The sequence below is a fragment of the Hemibagrus wyckioides genome, linkage group LG08 (assembly GCF_019097595.1).
Source record: "Hemibagrus wyckioides isolate EC202008001 linkage group LG08, SWU_Hwy_1.0, whole genome shotgun sequence".
NCBI lineage: Eukaryota > Metazoa > Chordata > Actinopteri > Siluriformes > Bagridae > Hemibagrus > Hemibagrus wyckioides.
In genome coordinates this window covers 29,221,876-29,241,149 of record NC_080717.1, presented here as the reverse complement: position 1 = coordinate 29,241,149, position 19,274 = coordinate 29,221,876, and the positions used below count along the sequence as shown (strand labels likewise).

Sequence of the window (19,274 nt, the reverse complement as noted above, 5' to 3'; positions counted from 1 at the left end):
AACCATTTCTGCTTTGTGGCACGGTGCATTATCCTGCTGAAAGAGGCCACAGCCATCAGGGAATACCGTTTCCATGAAAGGGTGTAGATGGTCTGCAACACTGCTTAGGTAAGTGGTACGTGTCAAAGTAACATCCACATGGACGATAGGACCCAAGGTTTCCCAGCAGAACATTGACCAAAGCAGGACACTGCCTCCGCCGGCTCGCCTTCTTCCCATAGTGCATCCTGGTGCCATGTGTTCCTCAGGTAAGAGACGCACACGCACCCGGGCATCCACGTGATGTAAAACAAAACGTGATTCATCAGACCAGGCCACCTTCTTCCATTGCTCCATGGTCCAGTTCTGATGCTCACTCGTCCATTGTGGAGCTTTCAGTGGTGCACAAAGGTCAGCACAGGCACCCTTACCCATCTGCAGCTATGAGGCCCCATACACAACAAACTGTGATGCACTGTGTATTCTGACCCCTTTCTATCAGAACCAGCATTAACTTCTTCAGCAGTTTGAGCAACAGTAGCTCGTCTGTTGGATCGGATCACACGGGCCAGCCTTCTCTCCCCACGTGCATCAATGCCTTGACCGCCCAGGACCCTGTCTCCAGTTCACCACTGCTCCTTCCCTGGAACACTTTCGATAGATACTGACCACTGCAGACCGGGAACACCCCACAAGAGCTGCAGTTTTGGAGGTGCTCTGATCCAGTGGTCTAGCCATCACAATTTGGCCCTTCATCAAACTCGCTCAAATCCTTACACTTGTCCATTTTTCCTGCTTCTAACATCAACTTTGAGGACAAAATGTTGACTTGCTGCCTGATATATCCCACCCACTAACAGGGGCCATGATGAGGAGATACTCAGTCTTATTCACTTCACCTCTCAGTGATCATAATGTTATGGCTGATCGGTGTGTGTGTGTGTATATATATATATATATATATATATATATATAAAACATGTCAGACAGATTTATTTTACACACACACACACCCCACATCCGTTAGAGGTTAAGCTCCATATATATTCAGTACAAAAATCCCTTGATTAATACCCACTATTATTACAGTAGGTACAGTGTTTTGCGTAAGTTTTCACCCCCTGGAACTTTTCCACACCTTGTGGTGTTTTGTAGCATTAAAATATTACATATGCGTTTAGATCCAGTATGTAAATAATAAAAAACCTCCTGATTGAACGAGCGACGCTTCATACTCACGTCACTTCTCTCCTTAGAGATCACAATGAATCCATTGTTGTCCACCAGGTAACAGTTAATATCCTGTCACAATTAAAAACAACACAATAAACCTTGAGCTTTATCTATTATCATTAATTTCTATATAGTTGTCTAATGATAATTTCCTTTTACACAGCTATAAATGTTAAAAAATGTCTGAAGAGAAAGATTTGTTTCATTTTGTTCATTTGTTTGGTTGCTCAATTTTAGTCCTGATTGTCTATAAAGAATATTTGTCACTTATTAAAAAAAAAAATCTAGCTAAATAAAGTCTAAATGAAATATCTAGATAAATGTGATTCCTGTTGTTCTTCTGTAAGTAAGTAATGAAGCATGTCAGTGATGTGCTCTTACAGGACAGTTCTCCACATCGGGAGGAGTGACCTGGCTCTACGTCCAGCAGTGTCTCTGCTTCACCTCAAACATGAGTGTTTTCCCATAACAGCACACAATGAAGCGTTTTATTCCTCTTACACCACACCACAACATTTTAAATAAAATAAACTCTTTGAAACTTTGTAAGAAATGATTCAACACCTTCTGACCAATCAGCATTGAGAATTCAACAGGACTTTGATATAGATGTAATTAATGATCACACACTAAAGCCAACAATGCACACAATCCCATAAAGCAGTGAAGCAGCATGGGAAAGAAGGAGCAGAAAATGTACTCACAATGCTTTCACAGCTGAGAGGACACAACCCATCCACATTACTGCACTACACAGAGGAAGAAGCAAAAAAATATTGATATCCAAGTAAAAGACCTACAGTGTGTACGCTTCATTACCTGAAAGTTAGACTGGAATTCTGGGAATGTTTGCTCTGTTGTTTGTATTTTTCATGTACACTTACATCCGTGTCATTTGCCTGTGCAGAGGGAAAAACAGAGAGGGAAGAGAAAGAAGAACACAGATGTGACATGATGTAGAATTAGCTGATGTGTATTTAATGTAAAAAGGGCCATTGTATAAGGAATGACACACAGACACACAGCTCAGAGCCATGAAGGTTATACACTGCACTTCAATCCTGTGATTTTCAATCCCAGTGTGCTATTTACACCCAGTACAGCAGGGGGTCATGGACCTCTGATTCAGCTTCATCATTTACCTGTTTAGCCGTGGCCAAGAATCTTCTTTCAAGTAGATCTAATGACATTTGGACTCCGATGGCTAAATGTAGGATGAGAAATGAAAGTGAGTGAGTGGAGCTTCATCATCAGTCCAATAAAAATATTAGTAGAACTTTAGTTCAATCTGAATGTAGTGGAAGATTTAGTGCATCTATGCTACAACAAACACATTTTTAAGCTCAATGTGATATTATAAAAAGAACATATACAATATATTAATTTTATTTATACAACATAGACTTGTACGCAATATGAAATACAGCAAGGAGCCTGTAAGAGTTTTTCCCTAATAGTTATCTATTAAAGCTGACCTCTATCTCTCACAATCCTCATCCTTCTCTCTCTCTCTCTCTCTCTCTCTCTCTCTCTCTCTCTCTCTGTCTTTCTCCTTGTCTTTCTCTCTCTCTCTCTCTCTCTCTCTCTCTCTCTCTCTCTCTCTCTGTCCCAGAACTGCATTAATAAATAGACAGGAACAGGCTGTTCTAATACACACTGATGGAACTGATGGATGATGTGACCTGTGGGAAAACCTATCAGAGCGGGCATGCTGTAAAGTTTATTCTTTCCTCTAATCTGAGACTAGTGTGACTCTGCAGTGGCATCAGTGCATAGTGACTGCTGAGTGAAGGTAAGATTCACATTTTATTGTTTGCCATTTGTCAGTGTGATCGTTTTTCAAGAATCTATATTCATACTAATTTCTGCATCATGTTAAACTGAATATATATATAGAGAGAGAGTTTTACATTTTATAATTATTTTATATTTTGCATGTGTTGTATCTTGTGTGTATTGTAACTAACATCTATCTATCTATCTATCTATCTATCTATCTATCTATCTATCTATCTATCTATCTATCTATCTATCTATCTATCTATCTATCTATCTATCTATCTAATAAATAAATAAACAATAAATAAACATGCCTTAAATCACTTGTGGGGATTTTAACTATTAATAAAGGTAATTAAACACTCACAATTGGTGTTAGCTCATGCTAAATTCCTATAAAGTATATTTGTGATGTCTGTAGTTTTTTTGTTTGTTTAGTGTTTTTTTTGACTGTGGGCATTAGGAGATTATTCAGTTATGGATTATTTCATTCATTGTTCCCTGAACAAGCTCTGGGTTAAAGCTGAAAAAAGGGGAAAAAAGTGTAATAAAAGAATGAAAAATCAAGCATTTGTAATTTGTTAGTTTCAGCGTAAAATCCTAAATACTGTACTACATACAGCTATACTTGTAGAGAATATAAACACAACCCTTATGAAGCCAAAAAGCAGTAAGTAACTAACCCTGAAGCTCGTGTGATAGTGGACATTAATAAATCTGAATACATCTTATTTCGGCTCTTTTGTAAACGTAACAGAAGAAACTCATGGTGCCTCCAGGGTGCTTTTAGATAAAGTAGGCTACTACACACACACACACACACACACACACACAAACCCTCTATCTTTCTTTCATTTCTTAAAAGTTTCTTATTTATACTGTCAGCTGGCCTTTTAGAGTCCAATTCATCATCAAGACATTACATAAGTGACAGCTACTGAAAAACTATTTGGAATATAAAATATCAGAGGCAATGCTGTTTTGTTTTTAGCGTCTAAAATCTATGCAGCTAAGTACAATAAATCTGTGATGATGATAAAATAATAATAATAATCATAATAATAATCATAATAATAATAATAATAATAACAAACAAACAAACAAACAAACAAACAAACAAACAAACAAATAAATAAATAAATAAATAAATAAATAAATAAATAAATAAATAAATAAATAAAAGCACAAGTTATAACTTAAGTCTGTTCTTTTCTGAAATGGCTACCCTAATTTTGTTATTATTTATTTTAAAGTCATGTAATTTGGTTATCTTACAGAAACCTCTCTGGACATTATGAGGATACTCAAGTGGAGTCTGAGGAGCAAGATGAATGTCAAAGGTAAATACTGCTCACTTTATTTTATACTCTTTACAGCCAAAAAAATCTGCAATATACATAAAGCCTCTGGGAACTTAATCTTGGTGCTGATAGTAATGAATGAAAGTAGGTTTTAGGATCAGAGCCAGCTAGATTTAACTGGCTAACAGGGCTACTTTCTGAGTCCTACATCTGATACTGTGACCACATCATCATCATATGTATATATATATATATATATATATATATATATATATATATATATATATATATATATATATATATATCTGTATGAATTATGAATATGTATATACTGTATATATTTTACTCTTGTGGAACCAAAAACAACAAATGTATAAATACACAGAATGGTATGAAGTAGAAGTTGGGGCTGATTTCAGTCTAGCCCAGACTGTATATTCACACAGCCTATTGCTGACTGTTGTGTCAGGTGACTACACTTTATTAAAACACTCTCTAAGTTTTTCTGTGTTTTGATTTGTTTAAATAAGTCCATTTTGATATCCATATTGCATGACTGAGAAGGCACACATGAATTACAACAGCAGTATCTGGAATACTTTCTCATTCTCTGTTTTGGTAACAAGAATGACGTGGACTAAGCAAAATTGTCTGATTAAAGTCCAATTAACAGAGCTGTTTTCGACAGAGTTTTAAATGATGCCTCACTGCAAATGCAGTTTTTTTTTTGTTTACGTTTCAGAATATTATTCAGAATGAACTTTGCTATTATAATAGACTTGAAGCAGCTGACTTAAAAATAGCAATGGCAGTAGCAACGCTATAGGTTCAAGCATAAGGGTTCCATTATAGTAATGCCAAGTTACTGACCAACTTCTGACCACCTGGTTGTCATAGTAACTGCATAAGCTCTTGGTTTTATTATTTATGCACCTTAAATGATTCAGTCATTACAGTGAAACTGATAGCATGCACTTGTAAGAATGTGAAGAGTAAATCCAGCCCTGAAGATGCGGGTCCTGCAAGGTTTTGATTTAATTTTGTTCCCAATATTTCTTCTTTCCTGCAGTTCCGACAGTACTGTTGATCCTTCTGAGTCTGACCAGAGAACTGGTAGGCTGCCCATCAATCTGCAACTGTAACATCACCCACACCGACTGTAGCAGCCATGATCTCCCGCTCTCCTTCAACTTGATTTCCAGCCAGATTCCATCTAACGCCACTACCCTCAACCTCTCCAGAAACGGCATCGCGCTAATAGATCCAGGAGCCTTTGCCAACCTCAGCAGCCTTCTGCAACTGGATCTCTCCAAAAACCAGCTCCTCACGCTCCACCCCACCACCTTTTACCCACTGAGAAGCCTGGAGCTTCTAGACCTTTCCAGCAACATCCTGGAGGACCTCGCAGTTGATCTTTTCTCTGAGCTCAGCAACCTCAGAGAGCTAATTTTAAGGGACAACAGGTTAAAGAATGTAAACTCCAAACAGTTCCAGAGTCTGGCTGAACTCCAACGCCTGGACCTTTCCTTGAACAGCCTGGCCTCTGTGTCCCTGGATCTTCTGGATGGACTTCAGGGACTGGTGTGGCTCTCATTAGCTGGGAATAGGCTAAGTTCGATTCCGAGACCTGTGCTGGAGCCGCTCACTGTGCTGAAGCGCCTCCTGCTGGAGGGAAACCGCTGGAACTGCAGTTGCAGCCTAGTGCCATTCAGACACTGGGTGGAATGGATGTTATATAGAGGTGAGAGAGGACTTATAGAAAGATGCTCACTAAAATCACATTTTTATGGATGAAATGTTGATTAAAATGATCTCGTCTTAGCTTCCTACATGTAGTCTATCTCTGAGTGAGGCATGTAGCCCGGATACAAATATGGGGGCTTTCATGCAGGCAGGAGCAAGCAGATATGAAGCTTGAAGGATGAAGGCCATGAACATCCATGGCTGTGTGATTATTTACATCGTTCATTTATAGTGCAAATAAAGAAATGATTTGTGAGAAATTATCCCTGGCAGGCAAAAAACAAAATACTAACTGGACAAGGACAATTAAATTATGAATATTCAGAACTTGAATTCAAGAGCTGTTTGGGTTTAAATCCAAATACAGGTACAGAAAGAAATAGTACTTTACGTTACACCCTTACTCTCTGTGTCTCTGTACTGTAGGTGGCCATGTGGATTCCATAGAGTGTTCTCTTCCTGCGGTCCTACAAGGCCGAGACCTCCGCATCATCCCCATGGACATGTTCAAACACTGTTCCCGGCGCCCCTCCTCAGACATGAGGATGCCTCCTTCAACCAAGAGTCTCATTGTCTCCAGAGACTCAACAGCAGCCTGTATTGAGCAGCGTCCCCGTGCGATGAACCTGCGCCGAGCCACCACCACCTTGGTGCTGGCCAGACTGGTGTGTGGCGTGGTGTGGCTGATGATGGTCGTGGTGGCCATGTACGGCTGTGTCTATGCCATGCTGGCGGCCAAGTATAAACAGGAGCAGTTCAAGAGGAGTCTGTTGCTCCGCCAGCTGCTACTGATCGAAGTGAAGGAGCCAGAGGTCGAGAAGGAGAAGGAGGAGGAAGATGAGAAAGAAATGGAGGCTGATAAAGCTCCTTTTGATAAGGGAGCTAAGGCTAGAGAGCACACAGAGTGGATGGTGTTGCCACCAGAAGTCTGCATTTGAGGAGATACTTAAATACATAAATATCTGTTCTGGTGATTTATTCAGTAGCCCAGATCTGGCCCACACAATGCACTTACACTCGGCCCACATACCACAAAGAATGACAGCCCTTTGGTGGCCCATATCTGGTTTGCCAGAGGTGGGCCAAACATGGGCCAGCACAAGGCCAGCAGTGCGCCACACCACATAAACCAAACCATAACCGGGCCACATCTGGCATGCCATCATATAAACAGTGCCATCACTGCCAGACCTGGTCTGCATCTGGTTGACATACCACTTGCCAGCAGTGCCGGCTTAATGCCAGATCTGGCCCAGACCCGTCTGCCCTGTGGGAGGTTGATGCTTTTATTCAAACAAATAAAAATAAGAATCCAAACATATAGAGAAGTGTGGGAAGGTTAATGGATTTTCTAAAGAGCTCAAAAATGGAGAGTGTATGGGAAGTATCCTGTCCTCAGATTCAAGCTCATAACCTTCCACATCCTACCTCAGAACCTCAACGACTGAGCGACCATCATCAGCCTCATCGTTTATATTCTGTATTTTCCTAAAGAGCAGTCCTTAAAGTGTTTAGAGGGATAAAGAGCGTTCCCAGCCTCAGTCAAACTGTATTTCACATCCTTTCTTTTCATAATTGCAGATTTACCAAAATATCATATTTTTAAAGCCTTTTTAAATTGAATATTAAATTAATACTGTTTACTGTTTCATTGAATTAAATGATAAATATCAAACATGCATTCAGCTCCAGAAGTAATGACACCCTTCATGAAAATAAAAAATAAAACTACTGGATATTTTAACAATGATGAGAGAAATTTCTGTTTAAATGTCACATCCATGTGTGCAATAATTTGTGCTCATTGTCATGATGGCTGCAAATAACTACACTGATGATATACATGTTTAAAAATGTGTATACTGCATTTAGGGTGAAATAATAAACAATTAGAGGCTTAGAGGCTTTTTCCTGACATTGTACCTCCAGCCAGTGCTGTTTTCTTCCTCTCAGTCACAGTTACAGCAGTCACAGCCACTAGTATGTTCTTTTCTGTAGGAGAGAACACACACTAGTCATCTATTGTAGGTATCAAAGCTCAAATCTATTGATTAAGTCAAAATATTACCAACATTGCCTTAAAAAGTTGATTTTATACTGTGTATAGTATACACTAATATTCATAATGAAATGACCATAATGTAGTAAGTCAACACTGACTGTATTAAATTACATTCAGCATCAGATGTTAAAGATCCAGTACCTTTATTGATATCATCAACAGGTACGTAGTAATAAAACTGTCCCGGCTTGTTCTCAGCTGCCAGGCGATACCAGATAGGGTGATGATCCATAGTAAAAAGATTCTGCTTGTCCGCTGGGGTTAGGAAGTTCCTGATTTTACGTGGGTAAGACAGCGAAAATATGACTGGTCAGGGGTACAGGTACAGTAATGAATAGAGTTTGCACTATTCCACTCATATTGTGTTCTCTACTGTCATAAAACAGCAACCAAACCAGATAGTGAAGGCTAACACATGCTTCCTCCAAGACACATAAGGCCATCAGTCTCTTTTTAAAAGTGCTGCTCCTGCTGCATCACAGGGCAGTGTAACACACTCACAAGAAAAATATCTGTAAATGTCTGTAAATATGAGCTCACAGAAATGCCTGTGATTGGCTAATGTTACTGTGATTGACAGTGAAGACGCCCAGTTTTACTCCCATGGCACACGTGGCTGTAAGATTTTACACTTTTTATTTTTACTCACTTCCCCTTCCGTTGCTCACTGCCAGTGTATCTGGTGACACGCATGAGGGCTGAGCGTGTCCCCAAGAAGGCTGTCTCAACTCCATCCTCTACACTGCAGGACACAAGTGAAGGACAGAGGGAACAACAAAATAACCTTATAACCCAATATCATCGAAAACAAAGCAATGTTTCATAAAGCCAGAACCCCTGAAAAGACCTATCTTATTTTATTCGAAGCAGTGATTATATTCTATTTTTATATATTGTGTTTATTTTTAGTGAATAAAATACTACTACTACTACTGATAATAATAATATTTTATACATATTTTTCTAAAACCTATACTATTTAAATTTGACTTGTACTTTGTAAGCTCTGTCATGTGTAAAAAGGCTACAAAATTGTTGTTGTTGTTGTTGTTCTTCTTCTTCTTCTTCTTCTTCTTCTTCTTCTTCTTCTTATTATTATTATTATTATTATTATTATTATTATTATTAATAAATCCTACTGTATTTCAATAAGATTGCCCAGAGTCTACCCTCCCTAGGAATAATAGACTTAAAAACTGCAAATTTAAGTATAAAATGACTTTGACTTCAGGTTTGGACTTGATTGCTTCTGACTTGAGATTTGGCCTGGACTTGTGAGTGTCCTGTAAGTGACCTTACTACAACAGTGATGAATTCTTATGATCTTTTCACTATAAGGTTCAGACAGCTCACAAACAACGCTAAGCTGATCTCACCCAGCATCACTCAACATCAGCGCAGTCCAGTAGGCTTCCAGTGGAGCTGTGACCACTGCGTCAAACAGGGTTTGCTGCAGAAGAACCTCATCACCTGCAGCAGAAAATCATGCATGAAATCAAGGCGAAACATCTGACCTGTTCTAAAGGTTTTAATTGTCTTCATGTTCTGACCAGACATTTATAACTCACATTCAAGGTCAGGCTCTTTCCCGGTCAGGTATCGGACAACAGCCTGGATCTGAGTGAGTTTACGATGTTGGGGGTCGATATCTGTCTCACAGTAGGTCCTAATGTAGAAAACCAAACATCTCAATATTATCAGTTTATCAAATTATTATCAATTAATTAATTATCAATTATCAGTCGAGATACACAAGCACAATGCAGCACTATAACACAACATGTAAAACAAATGGCCATATTTACTAACCGAGAATGGAAATGATATCTAACTAAATACACTACGTTGGCAAAAGTTTTGGGACGTCTGCCTTTACATGCACATGAATGTAATATGGAGTTGCCCCGCCCTTTGCCGCTATAACAGCTTCAACTCTTCTGGGAAGGCTTTCCACAAGGTTTAGGAGTGTGTTTATGGGAATTTTTGACCATTCCTCTAGAAGCGCATGTGTGAGGTCACACACTGATGTTGGACGAGAAGGTCTGGCTCTCAGTCTCCACTCTAATTCATCCCAAAGGTGTTCTATGGGGTTGAGGTCAGGACTCTGTGCAGGACAGTCAAGTTCCTCCACACCAAACTCACTCATCCATGTCTTTATGGACCTTGCTTTGGTCACTGGTGTGCAGTCATGTTGGAACAGGAAGGGGTCATCCCCAAACTGTTCCCACAAAGAGCATGAAATTGTCCAAAATGTCTTGGTATGAAGCTGAAGCATTAAGAGTTCCTTTCACTGGAACTAAGGGGCCGAGTCCAACCCCTGAAAAACAACACCTGAACTCAATGATTTGGAGGAGTGTCCCAAAACCTTTGCCAATATACTGTATTTAACTACTATATACAGAAATCAAAAACGTATGTTCCAGTAGTTTTAAGTTGGAGGAGAAAACCTAACTAACAAACAAACTACACAGATGAACCCATCACTTCTCCTATAAGTGCTAGCTCTTTCTGTCGTTTAATTTTCCACAAAGTTCACAGTTCATCCTCACCACTCATTGGCTATGGTAAGGTCTGGCTGCTGAAGGTCATGAAGGCCTGTGGAGAAAACACACTTTTACTCATCTGCATGAATAAGGTTCAACAACAACAAAAAAAATTCTCAGACAAATGCAGAGTTATAGTCTTATATAAGTCTTATAAGGTCTTAGAGCTGTTTCATAAAACCTACCCTCTTCAATAGAAACATTCCCATAGAACATGTATTGGCCAAGACCCTGCGTTAACACCATCCCAAAACTGAAAACACAGGACACACAGAATTATTCTCAGAAATATGTAAAAGATCTCTTAATAAGTGTTAGAAATATACATACATATATATATATATATATATATATATATATATATATATATATATATATATATATATATATATATATATATATATATAAAGTTAAGTGATGGTTATATCCTTACAAAATTAATGAAAACAGTGACACACCTAATGCAAGTTGGTTTTCAAATATTATCACTTTTACCAAAAAAGGAGAATGCTGATATATAAATAGTGGACTTTTTAATATTGATATAAATGTGGACATTTATGTCACCTTCCTCTCTGTTCCAGAGTTCCTACTTCAAATAATTAAATGATGATTTTGGTGAATTTCTCTAGCAGAGATTTAATGAGGAAAGTTTATCTACAGAATGGCAAAGGGGATAAAAACTCGACGGAACAGACAGTGAAGGAAAGTTAAACATCTCACCTGAATGGTGTATCTTTGATGGTTGTGTAGAAATAATTGTTTTTGAGAAACAAGGGCCTTTTCTGTTAAGAAAAAACAATAATAAATGGAGGCAGAATTTATATTTTAGATTTAAAGATTTATATTTTTTTTGTTGATTTATTTTAAGTGATTTATACAACAGCGCAGATAAATTCTCAACACTGATTGGACTGTAACAACAGATCTGGGAGAGGGATCAATTCATCTAGCTCTCACCCACTTGGACAATAACAATACATACATTCGGATGTTGTTTATTGACTTCAGCTCTGCTTTTAATACAGTCGTCCCTAGTAAACTGACCTCTAAGCTCAGTGACCTGGGTATCTGCACATTCATATGCAGTTGGATTATGGACTTCTTAACAAATCGACCTCAGTCTGTAAGGTTGGGTAATCACTTATCCTCAACCCTCATCCTGAACACCGGTGTCCCACAAGGCTGTGTGCTGAGCCCACTGCTCTACTCCCTGTTCACCCATGACAATGTTCCGCAACATAACTCCAACGTCTTCATCAAATATGTTGGCCGAATCAGCAACAACGATGAATCGGCCTACAGGGAGGAGATCCAAAGACTGTCAGCATGGTGTTCCATGAACAACTTCACCCTCAACGCCACGAAGACCAAAGAGCTCATGGTGGACTTCTGGAAATCTAACAGCAGCAGACACTCCCCTATCTACATCAACTGAAGTAGAGCGTGTCTCCAGCTTCAAGTTCCTGGGTGTCCACATCTCTGAGGATCTGTCCTGGCATCTGAACACCTCAACTCTGGATCGGAAGGCGCAACAGCGTCTTTACTTATTGTAAACTTATACTTAAACTTAAACTTTACTTATACGTCTTACCTATCCCCCAAGATCCTGACCAACTTTTACCGCTGCATTATTGAGAGCATCTTGACGAGCTCCATCACAGTGTGGTACAGCAGCTCCACAGTGTGTGTCACTGCAAAGGGTTGTGAAAAACGCTGGATGCATCATCAGCACCCAACTACCTACCATTGGGTCTCTTCACCACAGTAGATGTCTGCGCAGAGCACACATCATCATCAAGGACTCCTCCCACCTGAGTCATGAACCAGGAGGAGATACAGGTCCATCCGCACCAGAACCACTTTTTTTCCTACTACCATAAATCTACTGACCTCTACACTACACCGCTAGGACACTCATGTCTCACTACACTTCACCACCCTGCAGTTCTGCTCCACCCTGTACATATATTTAATATAATATAATTATAATATTTTCTCTGTGTAATATAATTGTAATGTACATATTGTCCACATGATCGATTGCACCTAGTTTATCTATCTATCTATCTATCTATCTATCTATCTATCTATCTATCTATCTATCTATCTATCTATCTATCTATCTATCTAAATATACTATATACTATCTGTATAAACACTGTATATTATTTCTGTTACTGTTGTACATACAGTGTACATAATACACACATTTTTGCACAATATATAATTATACTTTACACTTTATCTGCTGTAAATAAAACTTGTACATATTTCTCTATGCACATAGCCTTATTCATTGTTGTACATATTTACATATTTATCTGTACTTTTTCATTTGCACAATTTCTACTATTTGTACTTCTGGTAGATGCTAAACTTTATAGATAGATAATTTATTTATGTTATTATTTTCCTATAAAAGCACACCCCAAGTGTATTATACTTCACCTATGTTCTTCTCACAGAAGCAAACTGTGTTTTAGATGCTTTTAGAAGTACTGAATATTATGTATTCGTCCTTTGCTGTTGAATCTGTTTTTCAGACCAGGATTGATCAGTAATGCATTATTCATGCACAAGTCACTTAACTACAAATATTGTCATTATAGAAAACCTGTAAGAGTTCTGTACTGATAAATACACACTCACCTCTTTGTCCACTGTGGCTCTTACATCTAACGTTAAAGTGCCAGTCTCACCTTTCACCATGGCTGTCCTCAACTGTTCGGATGAGAAACAGATGAAATTAAAAGCTGAGATGTTTTGTCATCAGTATCTGTGACTGTGTGTCCTGTAGCCTGCTGACTGCATGACGCGTTCTCATCACTGGACACTGAAACCTTCCTGTGACCTGATTTGAATTGTGCTGATTTGTTTTCAGGGCTTTAAAAGAGCATTGTTTTCAGAGTATTAAAATGTATTCAAATATGAGTGTTAACAAGCACAAAGCTCACTGTGTCATCACTGTCTTCCCATTCTGCCTCGGTCAGATCCACACTGTTGTAGTTTGGTTTGGGTTTCAGTTTCTTTCCATCTTTATACTGTGACAAAAACAGAATATTTAAGCCTAATAACAAGACTAAATCCAGATAACATCTACTAAAATCTTCAACCTGAAGAAGACAAATGGCATTCAAGTAACAGAAAACTACAAGCAGAGCTGTACTCACTAGAGGCCTTAAATTAGGGTGTGCCAGAATGTAGCCGTTGTTTGTAATGAGGAAAGCATAGCCATGAGCACCCAGCTGTGAGAAACACATTCAATTAACACCACAGTTATCCCTGGACTGTTCATCCTGCCGAGAACAATGTAGTGTTATTTCCTGCTTGTACCTTGTATCGAGGGGCAAGCATCATGACCTCCACTAAGGGAATATCTGTGCCCACCACTCCCAGCAGAATCCCATGGGACAGCGTCTCTTTCTTCTTACTGAACACGGGCATCGCCACAGTGGTCATCAGGAGCAGACTCTGAGCCATGCTGTTAAACAGCTTTGGGAGAAAAACAGTGAGAAACAATCAGCCTCCACTGGGGCACTGCTGGGAGAAGCACATGTTTTTGCAATTAGGATGGTATAACAGCAGATGGTGCTGTGAAGCAAATGGTGCTTGCTAGACACATAGTACAAGGCAGGCTGAATCAAATCTAAAGGGCATTAAAGAGAGACTGCAACTCTTTAGCGTTCTAATCTACTAAACCTCTTTACCTCTTTAGTGTTAGGGAGCTGGACGAGAATGAAGATGGAAGATGAAAAGAAAAAAAAGCACATCAGATTTCAACAGGAGGTGAAATGAGGAGTATAAAAGCACACTTTACACACAGACTGAAGTAACGTAAGAGATGAAATGATGCTGAATTTTTTTGATAGGGTATACTGGAAAAAACAAACAAAACAAAACCAAAAAAACCCTCTAAAATAAAGTGGTTGAATCTTATAAAGAATTGTAACATTAAAAATAACATAGACCCAAAAGCATAATCATATGCAGCACTGGAAATAAACACGTCATATCGAGATCATCATTTATTCATTTTCAGTAAGTGCTTATCCTACTCAGGGTTGCAGAGGATCCGGAGACCGTTCCAGGAACAGTGGGTGTTATACACTGGGAGTACACCATCCATGGTATAGCTGTCTATCACATGGTAGACATTCACGTCTGGGGGAATTTAGCATAGCCAATCCACCATTTAATACAAAACCCACAATCTGACATCCATCATATAGGATTATTATAGAAAATATAAATTAATTAGGGCTGTAATTGTACAGCTTTCAATAGGAAGTCGTTGATTGAGGAATAGAAGCTATTAATTGTGACAGTGAAAATGTTTTCTTTACATATCTGAGTTAGGGGCAGACATGATAGGGGCAGACATTATGGGGCAGTGGTGGTTCAAGTGGTTAAGGCTCTGGGTTGTTGATCAGAAGGTCAGGGTTCAAGCCACTGTTGGGTAATTGAGCAAGACCCTTAACCCTCAGTTCTTCTTCTATGATACAGTAGAGAGGGTTAAGGGCTTTGCTCAGGGGCCCAACAGGGGCAGAGCTGTGGCTTGAACCCCAACATTCAGGTCATTGACCCAGAGCCTTAACTTGGAAATGTCCTTTTATAACTTGTCAGCATTTTCTTCACTTTCTTGAACTTGTCACAGTTCACCATGATAGCATCAGCCCTTACCACACTGTCCATGTATGCCTCGGTCCAGATGATGTCATGATCATGATCGATGACCATGGGGCGACTCAGAACATGAAGATACTCCATGACGTTCTCCTGCACATCGGCCAGCGTGTTAATGTGAGTGTAGTAACCTGCGGTCAGATCAGAAACATTCCTCAGGCAACAGACAACTGTTCAGAGGATGAAGTGTAAAGCAGCTCTAGTCACTAAAGTAGATTTTAGAAAGTAACGTTTCATAGCTTAACGTCCACAAACTGCTCTAGAGTGAAATTCACCCTTATTGTTGCAAGCGATCCACTTCACATTTTCTGCGAAGGTCATGTCACGGCCGATGAGGTAGGTGAAGACTCGTACCTGTAACAAAATGAACAGTTCAGCTGAAAAGGAAATGAAAAGTCATTCCATGATAGCATTTATCTTTAATAACTCTTAAAATGAGTTATTAAACCTCAAAAGTTCACAGATCAGAAAGTGCAAACTGGCAATAAATAAATAAATTAAAGAAGAATTTCTCCGAGGCGTAAACTAAAGTACTTTTCAACTCACGTCTACAAGAATGAAAAGACTATATATTATTATATTATTTAGCAGCGTATCCGGGAAACTTGCCTGGTCAAAGCACAGAATTAGTGAACACACAAAATGTGGTTATCTAGCATTCATGCTAATGGAATATGAACATTAAGGATATTTTAGTTTTTTAATTCAAATGTAAGTTTTAATTAGTAATTAACTTTCAATCTATATTTAAGGTAAGCAAATTGTTGTTTTTGGTGGAAAAAAGATCTTCTAGTGAAATTCAGATGAACTTCAGATCAAACATTCCAGATATTTCACAAGGGTTCAGTTTTTACCTGTGTTTAGAATAACATTTTCTCCTACCACAAAGGTTCCTCAAGGGTTCTTCAAAGTGCTCTGAATATTTGGTTTGACTTAAACTCTTCTCTGAAACACTACAGCGTTTACAGTTTCATCTAAAGAACTCTTCTAGGTTGTATTTTTTAAACTATTCTATCTGTGCATTGGTGTAACATTTATTTATGGACAAACTCATTTTTTCTCATTTTGGAAAACCAAATGTGTTGCGATGTGTTTGTGGACAGAACTGATTGTCCATTACCTTCCTCTCAGGCCAGTTGAACTCCTCGAACACAGACTGGAAGTCTTCCATGGCTCCATCTGTGATGAGCATGATGGCCTGATTGCACAAGCTGCCCTGCCCATTCGCTGTGGCCTGGCCAAGAGGAACAGTCACACAGTGTGTGTGTGTGTGTGTGTGTGTGTGTGTAAAAGAGGGAGAAAGTGTGTGCCAGAGACTAGTCTCAAAGTAGAATCAAGCTCAAGCACAATCAGAAATAAAAAAAAAGCACAAGCCTCCTGAAATAACATGACCGTAAATGTTCAATACTGACCTCATTCAACACCCAAAAAGACTCCTTCATGGCCTTCTTAACTTTCCCTTCACCCTTTACTTGCAGGTCTTCCACAAGCAGCTTAAAATGCTGAAGAATTGCACAAAACATTAAAAATACTAATGATTTAGCGTTCAGTTTTGCTTTACATTTTTTTAAAGAATGCAACATTTTCCTGCTTTCTGATCAGAATCTTTCTGACTTCTTTGCACAGCTTTCATCTTGAACCTGCAGCTCTTCATGAATAAGAAAAGCATCTCTGTAGTGTTTAATGGTTAGAAGACAAATCATTCAGAGTGCTGTGTCTTCCAGAGATTTCCTGAGAGGACCTGAGCAGATGTGACATGGTAATATCATTACCAGCTCTAGGTAACGACCCTGCATGGCTTCATTTATCTCTGGCAGCAAGCAGCCATCCTGGCACACTGACATACACCACCATAAAGCTCAAACTTACCTCCCGGTTGTCCAGATCTGCCTGCACGAGCGTGCCTTGGAAACAGGGCTCCACATACTGAACATAATCAGTGTACTGCGGGAGAAATCACACAGAAATAACGACTAGATGTTCTATGAGGGTTATATTCCTGGCTTTTTGACCGAAATGCATGAATTCAACCTACTGCAATAATGTTGACAAAGTCGTTTTCCCCCAGAGTGTCCAGGATGGTGTTTATGGTGTGTTTGGCAATAGTGAGCTTCAGGCCCTTCATGCTGCCGCTGATATCCACCACTATGATGATGTCTTTGGGAGATGTAGCAGCCTGGATGTACCTGTGGAATTGACAGACACCAATAATCAACCGTGCACCATAAACTAAAAATGTAAAAACCAATTTATGGCTCATTTTCCTTGATTAAATTAAGAGAAAACTCTTAACTACGCTTCAGATTATCTAAATGTGTATTAGAAGCCTGGCAGTAGAGGCAGGTTTCTTGTCATCTCCATATTTCTACAGAAATGAGAGATGATTTCTACAAATAAAGCCAGCTTTAACACTATTATATACAGCGTTTGTTCACACGTTCTTCAGGCATATCCACAGGCCCGTTTAGTTCATTTAGTGAATTTACTTACAGTGGTAAAAATTACAACCTGACATTGTCAAACCTTTTATATGTGTTATTATTAGCATGTTTAACAGGTCACATGAATTGAATTGAAATGGTTCGACCCAAATCCAGACACAAAAACAAGACGGCCAGTAAACAACACAAACTCGGACCGAGCTTGTAAACTCTCACTGCGGCAAGTTCAGGAATAGAAAGCTCTATGGCTATGATAATTAACTAAAAATATTATTGTACAGATTTAGAGATCAGGTTGATGTTTGAGACGTTTGAGAACTTTTGATATGGAGGAGTGCATCAGGGTTCTGTAAGATTCTAATAATCTCAGAGATATCAATGGATAGAAGTTTAGGGAGTAAAACTGGCCATGATGTCTGATTAGGAGGAAGGAGGTGTTAGCCTTTGCCCTTCCCAACTGGTAGCTACAACATGGCCGGTGGCTAGCATTTACTAACAGAAATTAGGGCTTTGAACTCACAATCATCTGATCAAAAGGCCAATGTCTTATCCACTAAGTTATCACCAACTGGCATGAAACCAAATTACAAAAGAAAATTGAGATTAAAAAAAATACTCATTTGTTTGTAGTTGAGAAATAAAATCAATATTTTTAAAGTGGAAAGAAAAATGTTTGAATTTTGTGAAATACTAACAAACAAACGAAAAGTTGTAGCACCTATACTTCTACTGTGATGTACTATCAGCATATGGTGCTCAGGTGAGTGTCAGTGACCTGGCTATTGAGCTGCTAACTACTTAAAGAGTGGATTAAAGTATTGGATTGGAATCAGGGCTCGGCTGGATGTACTGCCAGCTTTAAAAGCAGAAGAAACACAATTAGGCAGCTCTCAGCCTCGATAAGGTTCAGAACGACACAAGCAGACAAATCTTTCATTCAGCTATGTGCAGCATCAGTACAGCTGTTCTCACCAGTTTCTGTTTCGGCAGTCAAACGCGACCACTCCGTTCGGGTCTGGAGTCCACTTGATTCCTAAAGGAGGAGAAAATGTTTCCCAGGGTGAAGTATTGGTCTAATTTTAAATCTGTATACAGAGAAGACCAAAAAAATGTATACACACTTCAAGATAAAAAATAACACTTTTTAAAACTTGAACTGAATTATGGCAGCAATGTTTAGTATTAATTTTCCTCTAAAGATGTCAGTAGTTCATCCATCATGTGATCACATCACCATTGCTGACGCGATCATGTGACCAAAAGAAAATGGCGGAGGCACTCCTGACTTTCGAGAGCAACACAACATCATTTTGACGCGGTATTGTAAATTTGAAAATGTGTGTGAAGTTCACTGACAATGTCAATGTTTATATAAATTTAGTAATAAAATCTTTATGCATATATTTTTCACTTTGAAGTGTGTTTACTTTGTTTTTGGCCCCTCTGTAGAATATAGTGCTAAACTAAATGATATGTGACCCTTTAGTACCCTCAGGTACCTGGATAG

At 38.9% G+C, this 19,274-nt stretch overlaps 2 protein-coding genes across 2 annotated transcripts in view; one reads left to right on the top strand and one right to left on the bottom strand.

Annotated features, from left to right (window-relative positions):
* cacna2d4b (calcium channel, voltage-dependent, alpha 2/delta subunit 4b) overlaps positions 1-19,274 on the bottom strand; it is a 35,072-nt gene that overhangs the window by 6,551 nt on the left and 9,247 nt on the right. The window contains exons 6-29 of the mRNA XM_058397272.1: positions 19,267-19,274; positions 18,740-18,800; positions 17,362-17,512; positions 17,196-17,270; positions 16,739-16,828; positions 16,447-16,560; positions 15,602-15,680; positions 15,324-15,457; positions 13,977-14,135; positions 13,814-13,888; positions 13,598-13,684; positions 13,293-13,364; positions 11,364-11,425; positions 10,826-10,893; positions 10,647-10,692; positions 9,666-9,763; positions 9,474-9,567; positions 8,747-8,839; positions 8,239-8,369; positions 7,959-8,027; positions 2,355-2,416; positions 2,097-2,111; positions 1,917-1,961; positions 1,219-1,281 (exon numbers count right to left, since the gene is read on the bottom strand). The exon at positions 19,267-19,274 is cut by the window's right edge and continues 124 nt beyond it. Coding sequence (XP_058253255.1) covers positions 1,219-1,281; positions 1,917-1,961; positions 2,097-2,111; positions 2,355-2,416; positions 7,959-8,027; positions 8,239-8,369; positions 8,747-8,839; positions 9,474-9,567; positions 9,666-9,763; positions 10,647-10,692; positions 10,826-10,893; positions 11,364-11,425; positions 13,293-13,364; positions 13,598-13,684; positions 13,814-13,888; positions 13,977-14,135; positions 15,324-15,457; positions 15,602-15,680; positions 16,447-16,560; positions 16,739-16,828; positions 17,196-17,270; positions 17,362-17,512; positions 18,740-18,800; positions 19,267-19,274 — 1,951 coding nt within the window. The remainder of the gene's footprint in view (positions 1-1,218; positions 1,282-1,916; positions 1,962-2,096; positions 2,112-2,354; positions 2,417-7,958; positions 8,028-8,238; positions 8,370-8,746; positions 8,840-9,473; positions 9,568-9,665; positions 9,764-10,646; positions 10,693-10,825; positions 10,894-11,363; positions 11,426-13,292; positions 13,365-13,597; positions 13,685-13,813; positions 13,889-13,976; positions 14,136-15,323; positions 15,458-15,601; positions 15,681-16,446; positions 16,561-16,738; positions 16,829-17,195; positions 17,271-17,361; positions 17,513-18,739; positions 18,801-19,266) is intronic.
* On the top strand, positions 2,876-6,973 carry lrtm2b (leucine-rich repeats and transmembrane domains 2b). Its single transcript, XM_058397275.1, has 4 exons — positions 2,876-3,004; positions 4,269-4,331; positions 5,362-6,033; positions 6,462-6,973. The coding sequence occupies exons 2-4, from the start codon at positions 4,286-4,288 to the stop codon at positions 6,971-6,973; spliced, it is 1,230 nt and encodes a 409-aa protein (XP_058253258.1). The 5' UTR covers positions 2,876-3,004; positions 4,269-4,285.